This window comes from Entelurus aequoreus, linkage group LG09 (genome assembly GCF_033978785.1).
Source record: "Entelurus aequoreus isolate RoL-2023_Sb linkage group LG09, RoL_Eaeq_v1.1, whole genome shotgun sequence".
Lineage (NCBI taxonomy): Eukaryota > Metazoa > Chordata > Actinopteri > Syngnathiformes > Syngnathidae > Entelurus > Entelurus aequoreus.
Window position 1 is genome coordinate 21,498,338 of NC_084739.1, and position 19,591 is coordinate 21,517,928.

At 37.2% G+C, this 19,591-nt stretch overlaps 1 protein-coding gene across 1 annotated transcript in view; it reads right to left on the reverse strand.

The window, feature by feature from the left end:
• LOC133657841 (lysosomal cobalamin transport escort protein LMBD1-like) overlaps positions 1–19,591 on the reverse strand; it is a 68,924-nt gene that overhangs the window by 10,147 nt on the left and 39,186 nt on the right. The window contains exons 4-6 of the mRNA XM_062059625.1: positions 16,302–16,399; positions 12,411–12,478; positions 10,987–11,075 (exon numbers count right to left, since the gene is read on the reverse strand). Of these exons, the coding sequence (XP_061915609.1) occupies positions 10,987–11,075; positions 12,411–12,478; positions 16,302–16,399 (255 nt within the window). The remainder of the gene's footprint in view (positions 1–10,986; positions 11,076–12,410; positions 12,479–16,301; positions 16,400–19,591) is intronic.

Consider the following 19,591-nt stretch of genomic DNA (forward strand, 5'->3'; position numbering starts at 1 on the left):
TGTATGTAATCCTCCATTTTAAAAGTTCAGGCAGAGGACAAAAAAAAAAATCTCTTGCTGCGTGTGTTCACTTCTTCTGCAGTACCGGAAGTCGCAAGAAGGATCACTAGCGCGGCAGCGCCCTCTACCACCAGGAGGCGGGAGTCATTTAATGACTTATACAGTATTTCACACACGCAGCTACGGTATATTAATAAAACATAGCTGCTTACTGTTCTCTTTAGCATACTGTACAGGTATTCAATAGCTTGGACCTTAAATCCTACTGAAAAGCTCTTTATCTTTTTTCCTTTGTGCGATTGTAAACTACTGAAAGCAGTTTCCTCCATTTTGAAAATGAGGACAGATGCGTCACTCGTGACGTAACGAATTTGACCCGGTGGAAGTTCTAGCCATATGCTAAATATTTTGCGAAACGAGTTTGACCCGGCGAAAATTACAGACATGCGATAATAAAATTAATATTTTGCGAAACGAATTTGATCCAGCTTCAATAATAAACCGGCGATAAGGCCAAGCATGCGTTAATTATTTTGAGAAACGAGTTTGACCCGGCAGTAATTCTAGACGTGCGAATACTATATTCCCTGCGCCAATTCAAGGAAATACGGTATATATATAATGTATTATATATATATATATATATATATATATATATATATATATATATATATATATATATATATATATATATATATATATATATATATATATATATATATACACACACATATATACCAGTGGCGTGCCGTCACTAGAGGCAGGGGAGGCACGGCCTCACCTGCCATCATGGAAAGAAAAAAAAAGTAAAAAGAAAAAAAATTAATTAAATTGTTATATGTATCAGTGATTATACTAAAGTTATTTTCCATTTAACTTCACCAGTTTTAGATTATTTTTATTTTTATTTTCACATTTGCGGTTCAAATACTGAGAAGAGACGGTGCAGTGATCAGCAGCCAGTTGAGGCACGTCACTGCGTTGTGCCTCAACATGGATTGTGCACAATGACACGGCTAACTGCTGGCCTGCTGTGCAGTGAGACCGTATTGCTATATGAATTATATTATACATTTCCATAGTTTAGTTAGCTGAGGTATATAATGTACAGTGTATTTTGTCAACAACTGTATGTGTGTAACGTATTTCTTGTGCTGAGCAATCATAAAACTGGAGGCTCGTCTCATAAACCAGCCTCCTGGTGCCAAGCACCTCCGCCGCAGAATGCACCGCCCGACGGGAGCGCCACACCAACCAAAGCCCACACCCAAACCCTCCATGTGCAAGACCGAATCCACCCAAAAAAAGTCACTTAACAAGAAGCCAAAAAGTGCAAAAACAACAATGCTTGCGCAGCGCGCCGGAGGAGCCGTGAACAGGGACACAACTTTAGGTACACCTGCAGACTACAGCGCGGATTTCATATTTCATTCATTTACAACTCTTCCAACACAAACACCACTGCTCGCGCACTTATAAGACCATAATAACGTTTTTTTTTTAATTAAATGTGCTTTTTTGTTCGCTACAGTTTGTAAGTGTAAAGTTAAAGTTAAGTATACCAATGATTGTCACACACACACTAGGTGTGGTGAAATTTGTCCTCTGCATTTGACCCATCCCCTTGTTCACCCCCTGGGAGGTGAGGGGAGCCGTGGGCAGCAGCGGCGCCGTGCCTGGGAATAATTTTTGGTGATTTAACCCCCAATTCCAACCCTTGATGCTGAGTGCCAAGCAGGGAAGAATGCTGGTATAAGCTTTTAAACATAACCCAAATGGTGAATAAGATACTCTTTAGGGTTCATATGTTTGTAAATCTGACTGTGATGAAGTCAGTGCCTCACCTGACATGAACCTCACCGCACGCCACTGATATATACATACAGTATATACAGTGTATATATATATATATATATACACACTACCGTTCAAAAGTTTGGGGTCACCCAAACAATTTTGTGGAATAGCCTTCATTTATAAGAACAAGAATAGACTGTCGAGTTTCAGATGAAAGTTCTCTTTTTCTGGCCATTTTGAGCGTTTAATTGACCCCACAAATGGGATGCTCCAGAAACTCAATCTGCTCAAAGGAAGGTCAGTTTTGTAGCTTCTGTAACGAGCTAAACTGTTTTCAGATGTGTGAACATGATTGCACAAGGGTTTTCTAATCATCAATTAGCCTTCTGAGCCAATGAGCAAACACATTGTACCATTAGAACACTGGAGTGATAGTTGCTGGAAATAGGCCTCTATACACCTATGTAGATATTGCACCAAAAACCAGACATTTGCAGCTAGAAAAGTAATTTACCATATTAGCAATGTATAGAGTGTATTTCTTTAAAAATAAGATTAGTTTAAAGTTATCTTCATTGAAAAGTACAGTGCTTTTCCTTAAAAAATAAGGACATTTCAATGTGACCCCAAACTTTTGAACGGTAGTGTGTATATATATATATATATATATATATATATATATATATATATATATATATATATATAGTCGAGGTGTCTGTGGTTTATCCGTTATACAGTGCTCAATACCGGGGTAGAGCGGAATGTACATTAGGTCAGGAAATAACACAGAGGCTTCATCATCCCTACAAGCCTGTTTCGCAGGTTTCCCCGCTCGTCATGACATCACATGGACAAAGATAAGACCTTCTGGAGGAAAGTTCTGTGGTCAGATGAAACAAAAATTTAGCTGTTTGGCCACAATACCCAGCAATATGTTTGGAGGAGAAAAGGTGAGGTCTTTAATCCCAGGAACACCATCCCTACTGTCAAGCATGGTGGTGGCAGTATTATGCTCTGGGCCTGTTTTTCTGCCAATGGAACTTGTGCTTTACAGAGAGTAAATGGGACAATGAATAAAGAGGATTACCTCCAAATTCTCGAGGACAACCTAAAATCCTCAGCCTGGAGGTTGGGCCTTGGGTGCAGTTGGGTGTTCCAACAGGACAATGACCCCAAACACATGTCAAAGTTTGATTGAATGATTGAAAGATGTATTGTTAATAAATGGGACGCTTTGCGTTCCCAAACAGTCATCTCTGTCCCGACAATCCCCTCCGTGGTAGCAGGAACCCCTATATACTACGGTAATTACACATCAAAACCCTGCGGCTTATAGTCGGGTGCGGCTTATATATGGAGCAATCTGTATTTTCCCCTAAATTTAGCTGGTGCAGCTTATAGTCAGGTGCGGCTTATAGTCCGGAAATTACGGTATATATATATATATATATATATATATATATATATATATATATATGTATATATATATATATATATATGTATATATATATATATATATGTATATATATATATATATATATATATATATATATATATATATATATATATATATATATATATACATATATATATATATATATTAAATATATATATATATATATATATATATATATATATAAAATATATATATATATGTATATATATATATATATATATATATATATATATATATATATATATATATATATATATATATATACATATATATATATTTATATATATATACTGTATATATATTTATATATATATACTGTATATATATATAGTATAGTATATTTGGAGGGGTTCTAATATTTTTAGGGCTGTTAAATAGAGGAAGAACGGACATGAGCGTGGATTTACATTAGCTTTATTTTTCAACTGATTTAAACAAATTACGCAAAGTACGTAACATGTAAGCAAATATGCCAGAGCGTCAATTCCGGTCTTCAACAATCGCTATTTCTTCGGAATCAAAATATATAATCATATATTACATATAGCCCATTTGCGCACTATTGACTAGTGATGCACCAGAAATTCTGCCGTCGAAAAAACACTTTGCTCACCGAAACCGGATGTTGTGATAAATTAGCCATTTCCGCTGGCAGGTTGCGTCTTTCCTCGTGCACACGAATACGAAGTTTGCCCAAGGCTGACAAAAAAGTCAGATAAGAGGTCGCATTACCGCTAAGACTGAAGTCACATTTAAAAAGATCCAATTCCAATCGACTACATCCTGATGTGGCCTGAATCTAATGCAAAAAGATCAGATTTGAAGCACATTGGAGCGTGGCAAAAAAATTTGATCTGTGTCACTTGAGGGCAACAAAAATGTATTTAGTGTGCAGTGTAAACGGGGCCAGAATCACCCACCTCTTCTAAAGTTTTACATATCATTGCAGCGACTATCTTTTCAAACGGCGTGCGCTACTACTGAATGTCGACCATTCATTTTTATTATTTTAGCCTGTTTGCAGTTTTCGGAGCACACAGTATTGACAGTCTCACTATTTTATGTCTTGTTTGTTCGTTCTTAACACAAGAAAAATAACTTGGCCTAATCGTTGGTGGTGGATTCTGATTGGGCATGGTCTCAGGCAAATGGCTAATTTCAATATGGTCTGCTTATTTATAATGGAGCGTTGCCTGTGCATGCCCAGGCACACAGACATTTGTGATCAATTCCAATGTTATTTGAGCTTAACAAAGAAAAGTGCTTGGATTGGTGAATAATAATAATTATTTTATTTTTTTTTTCTCTTGCTTATGCCGTTTTCTGGATTTGAATGTACGTCTATTTTTAGTTGGAAAAACATGCAACTCTTAGTGCATAATGTCCCTGGTCTGTCAGAGAATAAGAAGACACAGCAATATATTTGAAGAATATTCAGACTTTTTTGATAGTATTTTTTTTTTAAAGTGACTAGCGGCAAATCTGAAGACTTTCTGTGGTCTTTTTGGAGACTAACATGAAGGCACATGTCGCTCTTCTTACAGAGTGATACCCCTCTTCCTCACCAGAAAAAGATGTGACAGAAGAACATTAAATTGTATTCTAAACATAGAAGTTTAAAGACATAGAAGTTTGCCTTTTAATGTTTTTTGCTCACTTTTTGTTTCTCTCATAGTAAACTACACGCATATGAATCATGGCCAATTAAAAACTAGACAACGGTCATGTAGCCCTCCCCCCACCACAGATAGATTGAAGTCTCTGTAGGAAATACTGAACTCTAAATAGTATTTTAGGGACAAGAGAATCTCTCTAAATGTTCTGAACTCCTGTTTTTGATTCAATGTTGTATCGGGCAACATAACCTATGCTGGGGAAGTAGTCATTGCAGAGGTCTTTCCAGATGTAGCAACTTCCCATAGTCAACGTTATGTTACATTTCTTTAGATTGCAAACAAATTGAGACCAAGTCAACAGGACCTCTGCTGGTGTCAGCCAAAGAGTGCACTCCATTTTGCCTCAAATCAATTTCAGAAATTTAAGACAGGAGTATTCAACCATCATAGTTCTACACAAGTGACCAATTCTTAATATTCAGTCAATCAATTTTCGGAACACTTAAGTGTAACATTTTGCTTTTTCTTTTAGTTTAAAAATTATATGTAAAGTCATATTAAACATAGGTAGGTTGTATTTTAAACAAGAAAAAAAAAGGAGACAGGGTTGTAGATAGTATGCCATCAACCAATTCTGCCCACATTTAAGTAATAAGAAAAAGTACATCCATTGTGCAAACAAAAAGAAAATGTATCTCTGTTGTGAAACTGAATGATAGACAAAAGTATTCAGGTACATCTGTAGTGATGGAAATAAGTATGGATGTGTGAAGATCGAGAGCATATGAATACATTGGACCAACGTGCTGTTTGATGCAAGTTGAGAGGTATCTCTCTTGCAAATCAAGATGTTTGGGGATAACATGTATATTTGAGAAGGTACATGCTTTACTTTGTTAGAATGTACTATTGGTCCATTCAGACAATTATTATTAGGCACTAATTTAAAGGGATACATCAGTTATACCTACAGACATACAGTAACAACATACTGAACTGCTCCAAGTATCACTATAAATTAAGAATAGAAAAATAAATTAATTAATTAATTAATTAATCAATTCATTAATTAATTAATTAATTAAGAATATCAAAGTTAACGCGATAACACGTGAACTATAAATTTAAATAACGACACTACATTTTTGAACGGGCGATTAACGCGTACACTTCCTTTTTGACACTCGGGCCGTAGCGTAGCGGGGGGAACTTGGCTGCAGTTCACTTGCTACTGATGAGCCACAAGCAAAGAGAAATGGACAAAAGAAAGTCTACCTTAGAGGCCTACTGAAACCCACTACTACCGACCACGCAGTCTGATAGTTTATATATCAATGATGAAATTTTAACATTGCAACACATGCCAATACGGCCGGGTTAACTTATAAAGTGACATTTAAAACTTCCCGGGAAATATCCGGCTGAAACGTCGCGGTATGATGACGTATGCGCGTGACGAAGTCAGAGTAACGGAAGTTATGGTACCCCGTAGAATCCTATACAAAAAGCTCTGTTTTCATTTCATAATTTCACAGTATTCTGGACATCTTTTGCAATTTGTTTAATGAACAATGAAGGCTGCAAAGAAGACAGTTGTAGGTGGGATCGGTGTATTAGCAGCGGACTACATCAACACAACCAGGAGGACTTTGTTGGAGCGCTAGCCGCGCTAGCCGCGCTAGCCGCCGACCTCACCTTGACTTCCTACGTCTCCGGGCCGCCAAACGCATCGGGTGAAGTCCTTCGTCCTTCTGCCGATCGCTGGAACGCAGGTGAGCACGGGTGTTGATGAGTAGATGAGGGCTGGCTGGCGTAGGTGGAGAGCTAATGTTTTTAGCATAGCTCTGTGAGGTCCCGTTGCTAAGTTGCTAAGTTAGCTTCAATGGCGTCGTTGGCACAGCATTGTTAACCTTCGCCAGCCTGGAAAGCATTAACCGTGTATTTACATGTCCACGGTTTAATAGTATTGTTGATTTTCTATCTATCCTTCCAGTCAGGGGTTTATTTTTTTGTTTCTATATGCAGTTAAAGCACGATGCTATCACGTTAGCTCGTAGCTAAAGCATTTCGCCGATGTATTGTCGTGGAGATAAAAGGCACTGAAGGTCCATTTCGCGTTCTCGACTCTCATTTTCAAGAGGATATAGTATCCGAGGTGGTTTAAAATACAAATCCGTGATCCACAATAAAAAAAGGAGAGTGTGGAATCCAATGAGCCAGCTTGTACCTAAGTTACGGTCAGAGCGAAAAAAGATACATCCATCACTGCCTCTCAAGTCCTTCACTGTAACGTTCCTCATCTACGAATCTTTCATCCTCGCTCAAATTAATGGGGTAATCATCACTTTCTCGGTCTGAATCTCTCTCGCTCCATTGTAAACAATGGGGAATTGTGAGGAATACTAGCTCCTGTGACGTCACGCTACTTCCGGTACAGGCAAGGCTTTTTTTTTTATCAGCGAGCAAAAGTTGCGAACTTTATCGTCGATTTTCTGTACTAAATCCTTTCAGCAAAAATATGGCAATATCGCGAAATGATCAAGTATGACACATAGAATGGATCTGCTATTCCCGTTTAAATTTAAAAAAATCATTTCAGTAGGCCTTTAGGGAAATATCAGGTTCAAAGCAATGGCAAGTTGTTCTCCCGACAAGGAAGGACTATTTTTCGCCGTAAGAAGAGGCAACATCCCTCCAGCAAACGTCTGCTGCGCGTTTTTCAGAGGTGGGTGGTGTTCAGTTCACGATGAAAGTGCAATGATAACATAACATTTAGATTGTTACTGTGACTGCTTTACTAAGTAAGATGACATAAAAGCTCAACAGAAATGAAAGACGGTCGGCAGGATGTCGCAAGGAGACTTTTATTTGAGTCGATCAGACATTAAAACATGTCAACACATTTTCTGAAAACAATCACACACTTTTCCGGCTTCAAAATAAAAGCGCTATGCTATACATCCGGTTTAACTACATTTAGGGATTTTGTCCAGGGTACACTTATTAATGATGAAAAATTATATAATATAATATTATATATTATCATCTGCGATATTGCGATTAATTTTGAGTTAACTATGAACATTGCAATTAATCGCGATTAAATATTTTAATCGTTTGACAGCCGTACTATAAATACATAAGGTTGCCATAACGTGTGTGTAATAAGGACATTATAATAAATCTAATGTTTAAGTCATTAAGTTAGTGACCTTAGTGACCTGTCATAGTAAAGCAGTCAACTGCATTATGAGGCAAATGTTGATTTCCATAATACAATTAGCCTTCCTTCTGGAGAAAGAAGGAAGGAGGGAATTAGAATAGGGATGACCCTCGCATTTTTAACATGGCAGCCTGGAAATGTTCCCCTGTGACAAGGGAGGAAGGTTAGGAAGCATGCGAGGGGGTCAGTCCACTGTTGTGAAAAGAGGCAGATGGTTAAACTTCCTCTTTGATCCACATATGGCAAAGGTCCAGGGGACTCTTAGGAGTCCACATTTGGCAATTTTTTCCACATTAGCATCTATAGAAGCATATTAAGCAGTTCTTATCTCAACAAGTAAGGACACCTGAGGACAGTGAGATCAGTTAATTTTGAATTGCATTCTATTCTTTTGCCATTTTAGATCTCGTCTTAACAGCTTAAGCGCTGTCTTTGATGATCTATGACCAGAGGTGGACAGTAACGCGCTACATTTACTCCGTTACATCTACTTGAGTAATTTTTGGGATAAATTGTACTTCTAAGAGTAGTTTTAATGCAACATACTTTTACTTTAGTATATTTATAGAGAAGAAACGCTACTTTTACTCCGCTCCATTTATCTACATTCAGCTCGCTACTCTCTACTGATTTTTATCGATCTGTTAATGCACGCTTTGTTTGTTTTGGTTTGTCAGACAGACCTTCAAAGTAGGATCTATCACATGCCTGCGTTTCACCAATCAAATACAGTCACTGGTGACGTTTGACTCCGTTTTACCAATCACATGCAGTCACTGGTGACGTTTGACTCCGTTTCACCAATCAAACAGAGCCAGGCGGTCACATGAACTCAACGTCAAATTTGAGGAAGCACATCGCGGTAAGTAACGTTAGTAGATATTTAGGCTGTTACCGTAGGCTGATGTTAGCTTCCCTGCTATGAATCACTGTCAAATGTACATCGTGTGGGGACATTTATTAACGCACTGCAGCCTCATAGACAGACAGACAGAGACACACTCACACGCACAGTCGCACACACACTCATGCATGCATAGAAACACCAATCAGAAGTGCACAGTGTGTTCCCAGATGCACCGTGCAGCCCACACCTATCAGTTTATGGTTTGCGTAAAGGCTAACTTGTTATTTTCCTTTGTAATCTCTGTCTACTGAGCCTATGGTGCTGTTAAGTTATTGTGGCTCAATTTGTCTTAATTTTTTTTATGTTAATGTATTATTATTTAATATATATTATTGTTTTAGTTGCTTAAGAGATATTCCTGGCTCTGAATTTGCTCATTGCTATTTTTATGTTTTTGTGCATTATTAGGCGTAGGCGCCTAATTGGCAGCCTTGTTTCTGTCACTCTACTCCAGAGAAGCTGTGGATACAAATGTAGCTCACCACCATCAAGGTGTAAATGAATGATAGGTTGTCACTGTAACGGGCTTTGAGTGTCTAGAAAAGCGTTCTATAATTCTATTCCATTATTATTATTATTTGTATTGGAGAATATTTTTCTTTTAAAAAAAGTATGCAAATGAAAAATGCAAAATTAACAGTGTTGAGTTCAATACATACCAACACATTTGCTGCACTAAATGCAATTAAGTGAAGGCTGTGTTCAAACTTGTGTCATTGGCTTATACAGTAAAGAACATATGCATAAAGTAAGGACTTCCATAGCCAGCTTTATGACACATTTTATTTTCATGAAAAGCTTTTGAAATATAATGTTGAAGAGTGCCGTTGTCACACACAACTCAGCTAAAGTAAACCGGACTACACCAAGGGTCAATTCAATCTGCAAACTTTCGGCAAAACAGAAATAACCTAACAGAAACTGTGGCTATCAGCAAAACAGAAATAACCTAACAGAAACTGTGGCTAAGTTTTTTCTCTACTCCTGGATTCTCTCACACTTTGAATTTTGCTTGACGAGCTGGTCTCTCGCCTGTCCCACAACTCTTAAACCAGTTGAAACACTAAATGTGTTTGATAAAGATACTCATTCTTCCACCATTCCATTTATAAAGGTACTTCAGAATGTTGATCCTTCGTACACTGATGATTTTTTGTTAAATATAAACACACAGGTTACCACACAGACACACAACTTTTTGTCAATCTGACAGCAAATAGAAATGTGGCTAAAATGTTTACATTTCAATGCACACAAGCAACGTTCCTCACAAATTAAATTACCGTAATTTCCGGACTATAAGCCGCTACTTTTTCCCCTCGTTCTGGTCCCTGCGGCTTATACAAGGGTGCGGCTTATTTACGTCTTTTTCTTCTCCGACACCGACGAAGAGGATTTCGGTGGTTTTAGTACGCAGGAGGAAGACGATGACACAATAATTAAAGACTGACTTTTCATATACCGGTAGGCTGGTTATTTTGATAACGTACAGGCGAGCACTTTGTATTACTTTGCACCGTTGTATTATTTGTACTCTGCACGAATGCTGTTCGCCACGTCAAAGATGTGAAAGTTTGATTGAATGATTGAAAGATTTATTGTTAATAAATGGGACGCTTTGCGTTCCCAAACAGTCATCTCTGTCCCGACAATCCCCTCCGTGGTAGCAGGAACCCCTATATACTACGCTAATTACACATCAAAACCCTGCGGCTTATAGTCGGGTGCGGCTTATATATGGAGCAATCTGTATTTTCCCCTAAATTTAGCTGGTGCGGCTTATAGTCAGGTGCGGCTTATAGTCCGGAAATTACGGTAAATACAATGTTGGTGCACAACAGGGTTCGGTTGATTGCATACTAGTAGAAAAAACCTACCAGAATTAGTTTTAATCAAAACAAAACAGGACAAGTTTGAACACACCCTAAGGAAAACTCCAAAGTCTGTTAATTACATGTCAGCTACTTTGTAAAACAACAGTACTTACGGCCACTGCCTAGTTCTTCAAAAAGGTATTGAACTTTCTCCCACTGGGTGGCATTCTTTTGCGGTGGAGGCTCAAGTGGAACAAATGCTCTGAAAATGACAAACATTTACAAAAATGTGGGTTTGGTCGGAATTCTGAGATAATGCATAACTAAGAATTTTCATCTAAAAGTAAAACCATAAGGTGCAGCTCACTAGGGTCTTTTCCATGATGCTCACAGTAGTAAAATAATGTATATATAAGAGTGGTGTCAAATTATATTTTTCTTATCAAATTAAATCACATTTCTGAATTTGGATCAATCATGATTAATCACAGGTTATTACTCGCTTGCATAATCTAAATCAACTTAAAAAGAAAAGACCCCAATACAAACACAATCCTATTGTCAGAACATCATCCAGGAACATTTTTGAAATGTTTTACTTGAATGTGCGTCGTTAATTTTCTCAAAACTTGGTAACAGTATTTATTTAAAGTCCAGTCAGGGTGTATTTTGGAATTAAATGTACCTCTTTGCAGTAATGTATGCAATGACCTGATCACTGACCGCATGGCGACAAACGCCGCCTTCCAGGTAAACCATCCAGTTAAGGTAAAATATCAATGTACGGTCAAAATAAATTGTGTGATTTAATATGTGTATATTATGTATATACATAATTAATTCCATCATTTTTTGTCATTAATCACATGAGTTAAATCGTTATTTTTGACAGCCCTAAACCATACATAAAAATGTTGAGGTACCATGGTATCTTTTTTTTTACAAAATCTAACAAAGAATTGTCCCATGCTCAGGTGAAAGTTGTTATTTTTTGCAATTGTATACATGTGGCAGTGAAAGGTCAGAAACTCTTTAAAAGTTAACAAAAGCCTTGTGAGACCAAACAAGACGTTGTTGATTGAACTGTCACCCAACAGAATGTTGTTGTCTCCTGGTAGCAGAAAAGGAGTTGAAAAAGAAAGCGATCATGTTGCTAAAAATTGAGGGATTGGGAAACAATTGGTGTAACAAAGCAGTTACAATGGGTGAGGAAAACATTTAGCTAAATTGTGTGAAGAAAACATTTACCTAAATTGCTTTTGTCATTAGCAGATGACTAAATCTTGGGGCAGCCACAAGTAGAGGTAAATCTAAAGTTGTTTTTTTTACATTTAAAACAAGTGTTTTTTGCCTTTAAACAAATCAATCTGATAGATTTCACAAAAGACGATCAACTTCTGCACACACTTAGAACTAAACAGGTACGACAAAACTTTTACCCTTGACATATAGCTTTATCTTTTGAATGTCTTATAATGGCCAGGAAGATTGCACTATTAATGTTTGACTAAGTCCTCTAGACTCATTAAATGAGCACAATGGCATATCCCCATCCAGCTATCAAGTGGCAAAGGAAGAAATTGTGTGTCTAACTTACCCAATTAATAGCAGCGCCACACAGACAATGGCAAATCCAACTGTGTACTTCAGAGCGTTTTTGACTTGCTGCAAAATAAGAAAAAAATAACTGTTGAGTCTTGCCCATTAAGAGAAATATAATGAAATGAAAAAAGGTGGGGGTGGAGAGGTCAATATTTAATTTGTCTTAAGAATATTAGATTGAGAGTAATATTGTATTGCCTCTGTTGACCCAATCAGAGCTTTGAGTTCTTAAATGTCCTTTCTTTGAGTTTTTTTAATAAAAAATGACCCATTCAATCCATTTTCTACTACTTGTCCCTCTCAGGGTAGCGGGAGGGCCGGAGCCCATCCCACTCATCTTCTTAAAATTGACACATGAGACAGAAAAGCAGCAGTGTGAAAGTTTTGGATTTGCGCACCAATATCTGAAGACATACTAAAGCATAGATCTAATGTCCTTTTTGGTTGGCAATATGAGGAGGAATTTTTTCATCGGTATGGTTATCTTTCTCAAAACCGGCACTGGGAATTAAAAGATCAGTTTCTCCCACAAACAAAACTTGCAATGTGGAAATGATTGAGTATTAAAGGCCTACTGAAATGACATTTTTTTATTTAAACGGGAATAGCAGATCCATTCTATGTGTCATACTTGATCATTTCGCGATATTGCCATATTTTTGCTGAAAGGATTTAGTAGAGAAAATCGACGATAAAGTTCGCAACTTTTGCTCGCTGATAAAAAAAGCCTTGCCTGTACCGGAAGTAGCGTGACGTCACAAGCGGTAGTGCTGCTCACAATTCCCCGTTGTTTACAATGGAGCGAGAGAGATTCGGACCGAGAAAGTGACGATTACCCCATTAATTTGAGCGAGGATGATAGATTCGTAGATGAGGAACGTTACAGTGAAGGACTTGAGAGGCAGTGATGGACGTATCTTTTTTCGCTCTGACCGTAACTTAGGTACAAGCTGGCTCATTAGATTCCACACTCTCTCCTTTTTCTATTGTGTATCACAGATATGTATTTCAAACCATCTCAGATACTATATCCTCTTGAAAATGAGAGTCGAGAACGCGAAATGGACATTCACAGTGACTGAACATGTAAATACACGATTAATAATTCAGCTTTGCGAAGCTAAAAAAATAGAAGCTAACCTAGCTACGTAGCCAACGTGATAGCAGCAGTCTCAAATGCAGATAGAAACTAAAAAAAAAAAAAACCTGACTGGATGGATAGACAGAAGATCAATAATACTATTAAACCATGAACATGTAAATACACGATTAATAATATTCCGCTTGGCGAAGCTAAAAAAACAGAAGCTAACCTAGCTGCGTAGCCAACGCGATAGCGTCAGTCTCAAATGCAGATAGAAACTAAATTTTAAAAAACCCTGACTGGATGGATAGACAGAAGATCAATAATACTATTAAACCATGAACATGTAAATACACGATTAATAATATTCCGCTTGGCGAAGCTAAAAAAACAGAAGCTAACCTAGCTGCGTAGCTAACTTAGATGCGGCGGCGGGCGTTTTACGCTTTTGACGACACCCCGGCCGCCATCAGAGTCGGCAAGAAACATATATCTCCTCAAAGTTACGTACGTCACATGCACATATCGACAAGCACGTACGGGCAAGCGATCAAATGTTTGGAAGCCAAAGCTAGACTCACCGTAGTGCGTCTGTTATCCTGCTCAAAACACAACACAACACAACCTCCTGGTGTTGGTGTTGCTGTAGTCCGCCGCTCCACCGATCGCACCTACAACTTTCTTATTTGCAGTCTCCATTGTCCATTAAACAAATTGCTCAATCGCTTTATTAACAAGCGGTAACTGGTTGTAGTTCAAAAAGTAACGCACACACATACACGAGCTGCTCTTAGCCAAAAGTCACGCTCACACACACTCAAGTTCTCCGCCAACTCACTCGCGCATGCGCGTTCCCCAAACCCTTAAAGACACAGTACACTAATGCAAATATCACAGATATTACAGTATTGTACTTAGCCGCTAAGACACCGATCGATCCCACCTACAACATTCTTCTTTGCAGTCTCCATTGTTCATTAAACAAATTGCAAAAGATTCACCAACACAGATGTCCAGAATACTGTGGAATTTTGTCGAAGAAAACAAGAGGCTTTTCTATCGGGTCCGATGGGGTCCAACCACTTCCGTTGCTTTTGCGACGTCACGCGCATAAATCATATCCAAAGGAGATTTTCAACCGGAAGTGTGGCGGGAATTTTAAAATTGCACTTTATAAGTTAACCCGGCCGTATTGGCATGTGTTGCAATGTTAAGATTTCATCATTGATATATAAACTATCAGACTGCGTGGTAGTGGGTTTCAGTAGGCCTTTAAGGCCTGCATCGTACTGCAAATATGCCTGTTGTATAAGACTGCACGATGTTGAGAAAAAAACGTAATTGCGATTTTTATATTTTATACATAAAAATGCATAAAACTTGGAAAATGAGTGAAGGAAGACATGTTACTTTTAAACTGTCAATTAACATATTCTTGTCTCAAGGTGCCACACATCAAAACATCCACTCATCCATCCATTTTCTACCGTTTGTCCCTATCGGGGTCACGGTGGGTGCTGGAGCCTATCTCAGCTGCATTCGGGCGGAAGGCGGTGTACACCCCAATATGCAATAATTTGCTTTTAAAAGTATTTGACTTTATGCAGACAGAATCAGAGTTTGTCTACATAATGCTTTTAAACTAATTAAATAATACAATACATTGATTATAATGTAATGTAATCATAACATATACAATAATAGAAAGTAACCATTTAAAAAGATATAAACTTTGATTTCTCATTGCAGTAAAATTGTTTACCATTGTACTGTAATTGGAAGGCAAATAACTTTGTTATCCTAAATAAATACACAAACAAAAAATTTAAATGGATTCACTCCTATAAGCAAAAAATATAATAAATATTGAACATCTTAGAGTGCATTTTTCTCCCATTTGGAAAAACTATGTCAGACGTTGTCTTTTTGCCTATTGCCATCACGTGATCCCGGTATTCTCGCTCGTTTGTCCGTGTTGATGGGCTAATATTGCCAATCCGATTTGAAGCTGAACTTATTCCCACGACGGGACATTTGGCTTTATAATCATATGTTTTTTCCTCCTAATTGGTGTTACTTTGTGGCGAGTTGTGAGTAGGGAGGCTGTCTTCCTGTATGTGTGTAAAGCTGACACCCCGTTCTCCACCCACCGACGACACAAAGATGTGAATGACTAAAAAAAGGACTGGCTGTGTTGTTGTTGTACTGTTAAATCAGTGCTGCAATTATTTTTTGTCGTGCCCCCTCTGGAAAAAAAAATGTTCACACCCTCCCTGAATTGAAATACAATTGAGAACCTGACAATATTTAATTTATCCGCACAAACCACTCTATGAGTTTCTGCTACCCGCACCTACATGCCATAGCTGAAGACATGTGTATAGTTTTTTTGTCACACTCACCCTGCCTGTCTCACTATAAAAGAAGTGCTGGTGTAATTATTAGAAAACTTTAAATGATATCTGTATATCATGTACGTTTCAGCGCAACCAATAGAGGGAAACCAATACACTTGGTCATATTACCTGGTTGAGCCTGTTGATAAATTTGAGCAGCGCTGCCACCTAGCTGAAGGCTTGTGCATCGTTCAAGAATGAAAAAAGACGCTAATACTGAAAGTCCCTTGACTCTCTGCCCCTCAATGTCAATTAATTGTGCAGCCCTACTGTTGAAACATGACAACATTATTGAACCACCACATCGTATAACACCCTTGTACAAAAAAGTAAAAATTATCTAACAATATAGTCAGTGACTTTGAAGTGGAATTCCTCAGGAGACAGAAGAAGTGCAAAATGTTACCGAGCATGTGTTGACGTTTTCATCATCTCTTTCTTCATAGTAGAAATAAACAAAAGGGATCCATAAAAAGACGCAGAACAGAATGATGGAGTAGAGTGCTGTGGACAAAAAAAGGAAACAAAACAAGTAAGTAAAAACAGCAACAAAACAATAAGAATGTATCATTTATTAATACATAAGGTATCATTTCTGCAACATATATACTGCATACAGTAAAGAAAGCTTAAACATTGCACTGAATATTTTTTTTGTAAAATGTATAAAACTTTCTGGTGACACAGAGACTGGTAATTTAGTGTATTCTCTCTGGACCTAATGCGGAATCAATATATATTACTCCTTTCATAGAAGCTTGAAATTGCTATAAGATACACCCAGTTAATCCAATTGCAATCATGTGAAATTTCCCTTGACAGATAAAAAGGCACCACTGAGTACACACCAATTAATTTCTGTGAATATATTTTTCCTTTTCCCTGTTTCCACAATGATACAATAATGTAATTCTTTCAGTCAGTTCTTTATAATATAACTGTCAAAAGCCGATGAAAATGGTTCTAATATGTTTACCAGGTAACCATAAAAAAAACCATGTATTGTACTGTATATATATTACAAAATGTATTGCAAAACATATCTTGTTTGCACCTGCCTTAAAGCAAATACTTTTAAAAATGTACTATGTAATATGTATGTAAAATGTAATATGTAAAACTGAAATGTTAAATAAACAGAAAAGCTTCAAACTTAAAGGGGACCTATTATGCAAAACCAACTTGTCTTACCTATTGGTACTTGTTTTTGTCTATTTGAGATCTGCATAAATCCTGAAAATTTGAAATTAAACCATGGAGGCATGGTGGAGATATTTATAAACCAATCTTGCCTTCCTTCATACTTCCTTCAAACCAGTCGTTTGGAATTCGCCCAATTTGTAACGTTTTTCCCCATTAGTGACGACAGCGGATATCTCCATATATGGTAGAGATTTCCGATATTGTAGTCACTAAATTCCTTTATGTTTTATCCTCTTGTTGTGGGGCAGACTTGCTCGTACATGCACATGCATCCTTTGCTGTTGCCATGTCTAAAACAAAGTAGCGTAAAGTTTTAACTTATGGAAGAGCTAAAAACTACAGCATGCCACAGCTAACGAGGTGGAGACGCAGTCGAAGTGCAGGCTTGTAAATAAAACCATCTGAAGAGACGGTCAGAAAGCATCTTGAAGATGGTCTGCAAACATAATCTACGCACATTTTTTACCAAAGAACCAGCATTATATGTTAGGTAGGAAGTGTTATAAATGTAGAAAAATTAACATAATATGACCCCTTTAAAAACCATCAAATTGGTAAAATACAGTATGTTATACTACTATTGTTGCTATTCCGATCAGAATGGTACAGAAACAAGATAGCCATGCTTTTGTGTTCACTGAAAACATTATCTGGAAATAAAAAATTAAGGAACTTCTGAGTGTCCCATGACAATGCAGAATTTCAGTGTCTGTTAAAGCTCCAATAATGGCCCACAGTAAAATGTGTGTTATTCCCGTTTTATGTTTTTTTTCTTGAAATGCTTTGATTTTGTTGGTAATTTTCCTGCTCAGATGACTTCTTTTATACAAATGTATTCATCTGAAAAACACATTTTGTAACAGTGTTATACAGCGTTTGCATGAGTCAAAAGAGACATGTTTTTTTGTCCAACCTTTTTTATCCCATGATAAAAGGGGTTTGCCTTGTGGGTATGAGTATGAAAGGGAAACAATTTTACTATTTTATAATGGGACAATTCCCAAGGAAGATGGAGAAGCTTCCATTAGAGGCATACAGCAACGCTGGCAGATGTTAGGCACTTTAAAACAATTACGTTTTTCAAGTGGTCTATTAAATAAATCGGAAACATCGAAACAATTATATCTGTGTATGGTTTATGGCAAGGGTCCCCAAACTAAGGCCCGAAAGCCGGCTACGGCCCGCCAGCGCCCAAAATTCAGCCCGCGGGAAGTTTCAAGGTAAAAAAGAAATAACTTTTTTTTTTTTTTTTATAAATCTGTCCTTTCTAATCCATTTTCTACCGCTTGTTATTCTCGGTGTCTCCTAGCCGCTCAGGCAAATCATATTGTCTAAAAATGCATTTTCCCATCATCAGCGGCAAGTGCGCGCTCTTTCAGTGAATTAGTGTGTGAGGAATAATATATATATATATATATATATATATATATATATATATATATATATATATATATATATATATATATACACTACCGTTCAAAAGTTTGGAGTCACATTGAAATGTCCTTATTTTTGAAGGAAAAGCACTGTACTTTTCAATGAAGATAACTTTAAACTAGTCTTAACTTTAAAGAAATACACTCTATACATTGCTAATGTGGTAAATTACTATTCTAGCTGCAAATGTCTGGTTTTTGGTGCAATATCTACATAGGTGTATGGAGGCCATTGCCAGCAACTATCACTCCAGTGTTCTAATGGTACAATGTGTTTGCTCATTGGCTCAGAAGGCTAATTGATGATTAGAAAACCCTTGTGCAATCATGTTCACACATCTGAAAACAGTTTAGCTCGTTACAGAAGCTACAAAACTGGCCTTCCTTTGAGCAGATTGAGTTTCTGGAGCATCACATTTGTGGGGTCAATTAAACGCTCAAAATGGCCAGAAAAAGAGAACTTTCATCTGAAACTCGACAGTCTATTCTTGTTCTTAGAAATTAAGGCTATTCCACAAAATTGTTTGGGTGACCCCAAACTTTTGAACGGTAGTATATATATATTATATATATATACATTTATATATATATATATATATATACATTTATATATATATATATATATATATATATATATATATATATATATATATATATATATATATATATATATATATATATATATATATATATATATATATATATATATATATATATATATATATAAATAAAGTTAAAAAGTAAAAAGTTAAAGTACCGATGATTGTCACACACATACTAGGTGTGGCGAAATTATTATCTGCATTTGACCCATCACCCTTGATCACCCCCTGGGAGGTGAGGAGAGCAGTGAGCAGCAGCGGTGGCCGCGCCCGGGAATCATTTTTGGTGATTTAACCCCCAATTCCAACCCTTGATGCTGAGTGCCAAGCAGGGAGGTAATGGGTCAAATTTTTATAGTCTTTGGTATGACTCGGCCGGGGTTTGAACTCACAACCTACCGATCTCAGGGTGGACACTCTAACGACTAGGCCACTGAGTAGGTAGTAGTACTAGT